The sequence below is a fragment of the Lonchura striata genome, chromosome 1 (genome assembly GCF_050655825.1).
Source record: "Lonchura striata isolate lonStrDom1 chromosome 1, ASM5065582v1, whole genome shotgun sequence".
Lineage (NCBI taxonomy): Eukaryota > Metazoa > Chordata > Aves > Passeriformes > Estrildidae > Lonchura > Lonchura striata.
The window spans coordinates 118,382,583-118,392,560 of NC_140703.1; the positions used below are offsets into that span (position 1 = coordinate 118,382,583).

A 9,978-nucleotide genomic window follows, 5' to 3' on the forward strand; every position below is an offset into this window, starting at 1 on the left:
GGACCAAGGCGGGGAACGTGTGGAAGCCAAAGGCACGCTCCCGGCTGCCGGGGAGCGCCCGGCCCGGGCAGCTCCGATTGTGCGGCTTTGGCGGCGGGCGGTGATGGATGGCGGGCGGGCTGCGGGAGCGGCCCGGTGCCCCCGCGCCGTGCCCGGCCTCTGACAGCGCTCCCGGCCCGGCCGCACCGGCGACAGCCCGGCGGGGGACAAAGGAGCAGGGTGGCCCGGCCCGATAACCCCTGCCAGCGCCGGAGCTCGGAGCTGACCTGGCAGTTCAAGGAGAGCGGGCCAAAAGCTGATGGGAAATTAATTCTCAGGAGTTTGTCAAGACATCTCCAACAAGTGAAGATAAATGGCAGAACGAAACTTCTAAAGCCAATCGCAAGAATGGGCCTGAATGGCGAAGGGAAGCACTCTTTTGCATTTACATCCATCTTTTCGGGGCTGAGCTTCCCCGGGATGCCGAGCCCGGGGCTCCGAGGCCCTGGGAGCAGCACGGAGCCAGGCCAGGGGAGCGGTGGAATGATGGAACATCCCGACCCACAGCGATCGCCAGGCTCCACCGGCCGGCCCTGCCAGGACAGCCCCCAGATCTGCCACGTCTGCGATTTTGGAGAGGTTTTTTTTAAAAAAGAGAACATTTTCCTTACGCTGGTTAAAGCCCAGCTGGGTTCCCAGATTTTGGAATGAATAAAATATTCCTGGCACCGGTTAATGACCGGTACTGAGCTGATCTCTGCTGCGCCGAGCAGGAGCAGCATCCCTGTGCTCATTTTCTTGTCTTCATTTACTCAACAGCCCTTGAGTGAAGGATCTGCTCCGGAGTCTCCTGATTCCAACGCCTTTTCCAGGAGAACCCTTTTCCAGACAAAAGTGCTAAGATGTTTTTATTAATTTTTCTTAATGAGCTGCCTCTTTTCCTTATCATAACTTCGGGTAATACATAACTGCATTTGCTGACCATGAAATTCCATGGAAGACTCTCCTCAATGCTGAGCACTGAATGGAATTTGTCTTTTTATTCTGGTGTGGGCGGGGTATTCACACTTTGCATTGCTCAGTGATGTAAATTATAATAATAAATCTCTAAAAGTTCAAAAAGTGGGCAAATGACCGCGGGGGTTTTCCAGAGTATTTGCACCTCATTCACTTGAGACGCGTCCGCTGTCACGACGGATCCACGTCGTGCTGCAGTTCCCTGTTCCTCCACTGCTTAAAGCTGGATTCTTCCCGGTGAATGAGCTTTGGGAGTTCCGACTCGAGCACTTTGTGCCCTTTTGCAGAGCTGGGGCTGGCAGAGCCTCGTGGCCCCACTGCCATCACCACTCGCTGTCTCCCCTTATCAACTTTTGGTAGAAATATTCGAATATTAAACGCCTGCAGTGGGAAGCTCGGTTTGGGTGATGCCCGGGGGTCGCTCCCACCCTGCACCTGCCTGGCTGTAAGGTTGGGGAGGGCTCTCAGGAGTGAGACTTTGGGAAAAACTCCCTTCCCACCTAAACCTTGCATGGAAAACCAGGGTTTCAGAGTTTGGAGAGAGATGGGAGCCAGAGGATGGTGCCAGTGGCAGGCCAAGGAGCAATGGCCAGGAACTAAACCACGGCAGTTCCAGCCCAGCCCGAGGAAGAACTTCCTTCCCTGGAGGGGCAGAGCCCTGGAAGAGCTGCCCAGGCAGGGGCTGGAGTCTCCCCCTCTGGAGACCTCCCAAACCCCCTGGGCACCTCTGGAGACCTCCCAAACCCCCTGGGCACCTCTGGAGACCTCCCAGACCCCCTGGGCACGTTCCTGTGTCGCTGCTGCAGGGGTCCCTGCCTGGGCAGGGCTGGGCTGGGTGTCTCAGGGGTCCCTTCCAACCCCAAACTTCTGGGATCCCCTGGAAGCTGTGGAAACCTGGAGCCCAGGATTGTCCCTGCCAGGGCTGTGCCAGGGCCTCCAGAGTGACACCGGCCCCGTCCCACCCAGCGCCCTGCCCCTGCCCTGGGGACGCTGCAGGATGTCCTGGGGCAGTTTGGCCCTGGAAGATCAGCGTGGTGAGGCTGTCAGGAGGTGCCTGGGACCCGTGAACCTCACCCTGCCAGGGGCTCCTGCTGCGCGCTCCTGGGCAGAGCTCAGAGCTGAAACAGAGCCACGTTCTTCTGGGGAGGATTGGTTTTAGGGAGGTCTTGGGGGGGCTGCGGGTGCTCACTCGGAACACTCATCCCAGTGAAAGGGGAGGGATCCTGCAGCCCCCTGCAAGGGCTCTGGCAGCTCCCATCCCATCCCATCCCACCCCATCCCATCCCATCCCATCCCATCCCACCCCATCCCATCCCACCCCATCCCATCCCATCCCATCCCATCCCATCCCATCCCATCCCATCCCATCCCATCCCATCCCATCCCATCCCATCCCATCCCATCCCATCCCATCCCATCCCATCCCATCCCATCCCATCCCATCCCCATCCCATCCCAGCCCAGCCCAGCCCAGCCCACAGGACTGCACAGGCAGGGAGCAGAGCTGCTGCCCTGCAGAGGAGAAATGCCCCAGGCTGGGATTTGCAGCAGATTTTGGCTTAAAATTTACCAGGCAAAGGCTGAAGAAATCCCCTCTTGAAGTGAGATATGGACAAACTTCCCTTCCTCCTGGGTTTCCCAGATGCCTTTTGGTCGCTGCCTGAAATGTGCTGATTGAATCCTGAAATGGTTTGGGTTGGAAGAGACCCCAAATCCCATCCAGAGCCACCCCTGCCATGGCAGGGACACCTCCCACTGTGCCAGGCTGCTCCAGCCCCAGTGTCCAACCTGGCCCTGGGCACTGCCAGGGATCCAGGGCAGCCCCAGCTGCTCTGGGAATTCCAGGGAACAATTCCCAATTCCCAGTATTGCACCTGCATTTCCCCTGCCTCGGTTTCCCCTCGCTCCCTGTCCTGTCCCTGCAGTCCCTGGTGAGCTCTGCCCGCCCCTCTCTCCCCTCCCGGGCCTGGGGCTCGGTGGGGAACAGGAGGAGAAAAATGAAAGCGAGAGGAGGCAGGGGGAGGTGGGGAGGAGGTTGGGGAAAGAGGAAGGAAAGGATGAGGGGGAAGGAGGGAGCCGGGCAGGGCCTTCCTCCTGTCGGGACAAGTCGCGATAGAGCCTAAAACCTCAGAGGGAGGGCGGAGGGAGGGAGGGGTCCGTGCGGGAGCAGCGCGGGCTGCGGCGGGGCCGCGGGGCTCTCCCTGCCCGGGGCACATATGGGGAGTCCTGGGGGGCCGCAGGACGGCCGAGGTACCCCGGGAGGGGGGTTCGGGGGGCGCAGGAGGTGTCCGGTACCCGCCCGGTACCAGCTCCGATAACGCCCCGGTACCAGCCCCGGTACCGGCCCGGTACCGGCCCCGGCTCTCGCCCGCTCCCGGGCAGGATGCCCCCGGTATTCGGGGCGGGGGGATGCTGCCCTGGCTGCTTTGGGCCCGGTGCGGCCGAAGGGCCCCGCCGAAGCGCCGCGGTGCCGGTGTCCCCCCGCCCGTCGGGGCTCCCCGGGGCCACCTGTTAGCGCCGGGGGAGCCGGGCCGGCAGACGAGCAGGATTTACCGGCTTCTGGCCGCCGCCGACTCCCGCATCTGTCAGGGCGCTAATTATTGCCTTTAATAGAGACAAAGAGCAGCTCCTAATGATGCTCCCGCTAATTCTCACCTGCTCCTGCCCTTCCTCCGCAGCGGCGCTCCCTCGCCGCGGCTCCGCTAATTGGGGACGCTGCTCTGCCCGCCGCGGCCGCCCGCAGGTGGGGGTGCAGGGGGTGCCGGGCAGCGCTCCCGGGGCTCCGGGAGCCCAGGCGGAGCCGGGGGGCAGCTGGGGCTGGCAGGAGGTGCCCGTGCCGGCACCGTCGCCAGGCGCTGGCGGACACCTGCCCGCTCCTTTTTTTGGGATTTCTCCCGCGGCGGGAGGAGGCAGGGCCGGGGGCTCGCACCTCGGGAGCCGCCGGGCCGGGGGCTGGCATCGCTGCCAGGCTGCGGGCTGGGGGAGAGCCCTGCCAGCCCCTGCCCTCGCCCGGAGGGGCTGCAGGAAGAGCCGGCCCAGCCCCCGGGGCGCCGGCGGGGAGCAGCGCGGCCCGGCCCCGGCCCCGCTCGGTTCACCGGGGAACATCACCACGAGAACCTCACCACGAGAACCTCACCCACGGGAACATCACACACGGAAACCTCACCACGAGAACCTCACCCACGGGAACCTCACCACGGGAACCTCACCCACGGGAACATCACCACGGGAACCTCACCACGGGAACCTCACCCACGGGAACATCACACACGGAAACCTCACCACGAGAACCTCACCCACGGGAACATCACCACGGGAACCTCACCTCTGGAACCTCACCACAGGAACCTCACCACGAGAACCTCACCACGAGAACCTCACCCACGGGAACCTCACCACGGGAACCTCACCACGGGAACCTCACCCACGGGAACCTCACCACGGGAACCTCACCACGGGAACCTCACCCACGGGAACATCACCCACGGGAACCTCACCCACGGGAACCTCACCACGGGAACATCACCACGGGAACCTCACCACGGGAACCTCACCCACGGGAACCTCACCACGGGAACCTCACCCACGAGAACCTCACCACGGGAACCTCACCCACGGGAACCTCACCTCTGGAACCTCACCACGGAAACCTCACCCACGGGAACCTCACCCACGGGAACCTCACCACGGAAACCTCACCCACGGGAACCTCACCACGGGAACATCACCTCTGGAACCTCACCCACGGGAACATCACCCACGGAAACCTCACCCACGGGAACCTCACCACGGAAACCTCACCCACGGAAACCTCACCCACGGGAACCTCACCACGGGAACCTCACCCAAGGGACCCTCACTCACGGGAACCTCACCACGGGAACCTCACCACGGGAACCTCACCCACGGAAACCTCACCCACGGGAACCTCACCACGGAAACCTCACCCAAGGGACCCTCACTCACGGGAACCTCACCACGGGAACCTCAGCACGGGAACCTCACCCACAGGAACCTCACCTCTGGAACCTCACCTCGGGAACCTCACCCACGGGAACATCACCACGAGAACCTCACCCACGGGAACCTCACCTCTGGAACCTCACCTCGGGAACCTCACCCACGGGAGCCCCAGCCCGTCCCGGAGCCCCCCGACCTCCTTTTCCTCAGAAACACCGGAGTCCTTTCCGCGGGGCGTGGGGAATATTTCCTGCCCCAATACTTGAGCCCAGAGCTGCCAAAATCTCCCCGGGCCACGGACACGAGCGGCTTCGGGAGGGACAAAAATGAGGGATTGTCCTCAAATAATTTTCTTTTCCCTGGATTTGTTTTACCTGGATTTTCGTTTGGTGGGATTTTAGTTGAAGGTCAAATGCGCGGACGCCGTCACAGGGAGCGAACTCCCCAGCGCCAAGATGAATGGTTCCTCTCCCCGAATTAATATTTAATTAATATTTCTCTTTTGCCAAGTGCTGCATTCGACAGATAGAAATTTGCACGTTACCCACGCGGTACCGGTCGGATTTGCTTGCCGCCCTGATTCTAAGTGGAATAAATGAGGAAGGGAAAAAAAGAAAAAAATCTCCAAACCCAAGCCTCAAACGGTTTCGATTCGCCAGTGAAGCGAATTGACAAAAAACTTGGCGAAAGTCAAGGATGCGCCTAAAATATTCCCATCCCTTCCCCATCTGTCTCCGCCTCCCCGGAAGAGCGAGGAAGAGGAAAAGGACATTTATTGAAAATGCTTTTTCTTTTCTTTTCTTTTTTTTTTTTTAAATTTTTTTTTATTTCTTTAAAATCCCAACAGTGGATCACTTTTTTTTTTTTTTTTTTTTTTTTGCAACCAAACAAGTAATAAATATTATTTAGCAACTTTTTTTCTTTTTGTTTTTTTTTGTTTTTTTTTTTTTTACAAAAATAAACAGATGATAAAATCTCTGCAAGGGGCAGCGATAAGAAAAGTTGTTATTTCAGAAACAAGCCCAAGTTCTCAGTATTGCAACACGGACAGGATGAAAGTTCCTACACAAGAAAGAGAGTTAAAGAGTTCAAACTTTGTTAAAGGTGGCAGGAACGTAAAAAAACAAAACAAAACAAAATAAAACAAACAACGAAACAAACGTGTTATACTCTTAAAAGTAACAGAACCCAACAAACCCCAAGAACCCGAAGGAAGGAAACCAAGGCAAACCGACCCCTTTTTCACTCATGAGGCTGACACAGAACAAGTGCACGGACGGAAAGCTCAGGCGGAGCGGACTCGCCTCGTTACCGGTCTATTTACAATTCCCGCAGCGGAGAGAACCGGCACAGCCCGCGGCGGGCCGGGAGCGGGAGAGCGGGAGGAGCCCGGTATTCCCGGAGCCCCCGGAGCCCCCGGGAGAGCGGGAGCAGCCCGGTATTACCGGAGCCCCCGGGAGCGGGGAGCAGCCCGGTATTACCGGAGCCCCCGGGAGAACGGGAGCAGCCCGGTATTCCCGGAGCCCCCCGGAGCCCCCGGGAGAAGGGGAGCAGCCCGGTATTCCCGGAGCCCCCGGGAGAGCGGGAGCAGCCCGGTATTCCCGGAGCCCCCGGGAGAGCGGGAGCAGCCCGGTATTACCGGAGCCCCCGGGAGAGCGGGAGCAGCCCGGTGTTCCCGGAGCCCCCGGGAGAACGGGAGCAGCCCGGTATTACCGGAGCCCCCGGGAGCGGGGAGCAGCCCGGCGTTCCCGGAGCCCCCGGGAGAACGGGAGCAGCCCGGTATTCCCGGAGCCCCCGGGAGCGGGGAGCAGCCCGGTATTACCGGAGCCCCCGGGAGAACGGGAGCAGCCCGGTGTTCCCGGAGCCCCCGGAGCCCCCGGGGGAACGGGAGCAGCCCGGCGTTCCCGGAGCCCCCGGGAGAACGGGAGCAGCCCGGCATTCCCGGAGCCCCCGGGAGAACGGGAGCAGCCCGGCATTCCCGGAGCCCCCGGGAGAACGGGAGCAGCCCGGCATTCCCGGCTGCGCGTCCCCCCGCAGCGCCGCCGGAGCCCCCCGGGATGGGCTGTCCGGGGGGATGCGAGCCGGGAGCGGCTCGGAAGGTTCTGCGCGTAGAAACGAGTCCGGGAGAGGGGAGGGAACGAAGGAAGGAAGGAATGAACGAGCCGAAGCCCCTCTGCCGTTTTGGTTCCTCCGTTAGCGGCGAGCCCAGGCACCGCCGCCCTCCCCTCCTCCGGAGTCCTCGGCAACGTCGGGAAATCAAAAATACGGGAGCTGCGCGGGGCTCCACTCGTCCCGGGGGGGCTGCCCGGCGTTCGGGGTGCGGGGCGGACCCCGGGCCGGGCTCCATCCCCTCCCGCCGCCCTCCGGCGGCCCCGGCGGCGGAGCGGGGCGGTCCCGCTGCCGCCGGCGGGGAGCGTTTGTAGGTCCTGGCGGGGCCGGGGGCGCGGCGGGGCCGCCCCGCCGAGGGGCTCATTTGGTGTCGGTGGCTAATCTGGGCAGGCTGGCGGTGCCCATGCCGGAGACGTGGTGGTGCGGCGGGGCCGACACCTGGCACATGCTGCAGGGGCACGGCATCCCCCCCCAGTGCTGGAAGCCGCTGCCCAGCGGGGCGGCGGCGGCGGCGGCGGCGGCGGCGGCCGAGGGCGACTTGAGGAGCCCGTGCGGGGGCCGGATGGAGCTGACGGCCGAGAGGCCGGAGCCGGGCAGGGAGGCGCTGGAGACGGCGGCGGGGGGCAGGATGGGGTGGTGCACGGGGTGCGAGGCCGGGTGGCCCGGGTGGCCGGGCAGCGGCGCCGAGTGCGCGCCCATGCCGCCGGGGCAGGCGGCGGGGTGGAAGCCGGCGTGGTGGCCGCCGTAGATCTCGCTGACCAGGCGCTTCATCTCCTCCAGGGAGTTGGTGAGCATGAGGATGTAGTTGCGCGCCAGGAGGAGCGTGGCGATCTTGGAGAGCTTGCGCACCGACGGGCCGTGCGCGTAGGGCATCACCTCCCGCAGCCCGTCCATGGCGATGTTCAGGTCGTGCATCCGCTTGCGCTCCCGGCTGTTGATCTTCAGCCGCAGCTGCTGCAGCTCCGGCTCCGTCATCTGCTTCTTGTCCTTCTTGGAGGAGGAAGAGGAGGACGAGGAGGACGACGACGACGAGGACTTGAAGCCCAGCTTGTCCACCACCACCACCCCCGCGGCGCTCATGGCGCTGCGCAGCTCGGCGCTCAGCTCCGGCGGGGAATCGCTCTGCGTGGAGCTGGACACGGTGCCGCCCGTGAAGCCCCCGCCGCTGCCTTTATTCCTGGCCGTGAGGAAGAGGTCATCGGGCTCCGGGGAGGACGGGCGGCTGGAAACCAGGCTGGCGTCCGAGTCCATGGCCCGGCGGGCGGGGCGGCGGCGCGCACCGGGCAGCCTGCGGGGAGGGGAGAGAGCCCGCGGGCGGCCCCGCGTCAGCGCCCGCCGCGGCTCGCCGGGGCACCGCGCCCGCCCGCCCGCCCCGTCGGCGAGCCCGCTCCGCCGGGCCGGGGAGCGGCGGTCCCGGCGGGACCGGCCCCGCTGCCCGCCCTCCCCTGGCCGGGGGCGGCTCCCGTCCCGTCCCGTCCCGCCCGTCCCTCCCCTCGCTCCCGTCCGCCGGGCCGGGCTCGGGGCCCGCGCGGGGCCCGCGGGCGCGGGGGGCACTCACCGTGCGCGGGGCGGCCGTGGCGAGCGGCGCGCCGGGACGGGCGAGCACGGCAGCAGCGCGCACCTTGCGGCGGAGCGGCGGCCGCTTTATAGCCGCGCCGGGGAGGAACGATGTCACCGGGCGGGAGGGGGGCTGCGCCAATCCGCGGCGGCGGCGGGGGGACGGCTGATGTCACCGGGGCCGCTCCGGCTCGATGGGGCGGGCGGGCGGGGGGGCGCCGGCCGGAGCGGCGCGGGGAGCCCGGCGGGGGGGAGGGACTTTTGTCAAATCCATAATAAAACGCAACAATGACAGCGCCGGGAACAGCTGTTGGGGGGGCGGGACGGGACGGGAACGGGGACGGGGACGGGGCCGAACAGCCCCCGGCACGTCGGTGTTCCCCGGTGCCCGGCCCGTCCGCCCCGCCGCCCGGGAGCGCTCGGCCGCGGCCCCGCCGCGCGCAGCGGGCGGCGCTTCCCCCGCCCGGTGCCCCCTCCTGCCCCGGGCCCGGGCGTTATTCCCCCGTCAAGTGGTGCAAAGAGAGGCGGAGAAAAGCGGGATTTCGGCCCCTCCGTTCCCCACGAGAGAATCGCCCCGAGCATCCCCCGGCTCCGGCCCCGCAGGGACCTGGAGAAGTTCTTGGGGCGGCCGCTTAAATCTGCCCCAAAAAAGCCTTCAGAGAGAAGGGAGCAGGCGAGGGGAGAGAAAGAAAGAAAAAGACGTTAACAAACGAACAAAAAAATGACCTTCGGAAATGCCTCCCGCCTTCTGCGCTGCTCGCCCGGCTCCCGGCGAGTCCCGGCAGCTCCGCGCAACAGGGTCGGAGCTGCCTGCACCGGGGTAAATCCCCCGGCCGCCCCCTCCCCGCCGGCCCCCCCGGCCCCTTTGCCTTTGTTGTATTATTTTTACACCCGTGTGTTTCCCAGCTGGCCCGGCAAGCCTCAACCATCCGTTAAATATGTATTTAAAACGTTAAGAAGTGAAGCGTGGCAATGTGTTTCCCAACGGTTGCGGGGATGATCCGTAACAGGTCAATTAGGAAAATCTGTCCCCGCGACAGCCGGGCCCGCCGCCCGGCGTGTGTCCCGCTGCCGCCGGCCCGGCCACCGGGGACGCGCCGGGGCAGGGGGGACACCCCGAGGAAGGGGGGCTGAGCCCCGGAGGTGAGGGACGGAACGGGAACTCCCGTCTGTGCGAAGTTTGGTTTATTTTTTTGCGGGGCGCGGCAGCCGGAGCCGGGCGCTGCCTTCGCCTGGCGGCTCCGAGCGCCGGGGAAAACAGGCCAACAACGAGCGCAACGAGTTCGAGCCCGGCGCCTCTCCCGGCCCCGCAGGGCCCGGCCCGCGGAGGGGGAACGGGCCCCGGGAGGGGCGGCG

At 64.5% G+C, this 9,978-nt stretch overlaps 1 protein-coding gene across 1 annotated transcript; it reads right to left on the bottom strand.

Moving 5' to 3' along the window:
• Positions 1-5,425: 5,425 nt before the first annotated feature.
• On the bottom strand, positions 5,426-8,763 carry LOC110474927 (oligodendrocyte transcription factor 2). The gene is made up of 2 exons (XM_021538722.4): positions 8,624-8,763; positions 5,426-8,353 (listed from the first exon to the last, which is right to left on the bottom strand). Exon 2 carries the CDS (start codon positions 8,314-8,316, stop codon positions 7,426-7,428), a length of 891 nt encoding a protein of 296 aa, XP_021394397.1. The 5' UTR covers positions 8,317-8,353; positions 8,624-8,763; the 3' UTR covers positions 5,426-7,425.
• Positions 8,764-9,978: the final 1,215 nt, after the last annotated feature.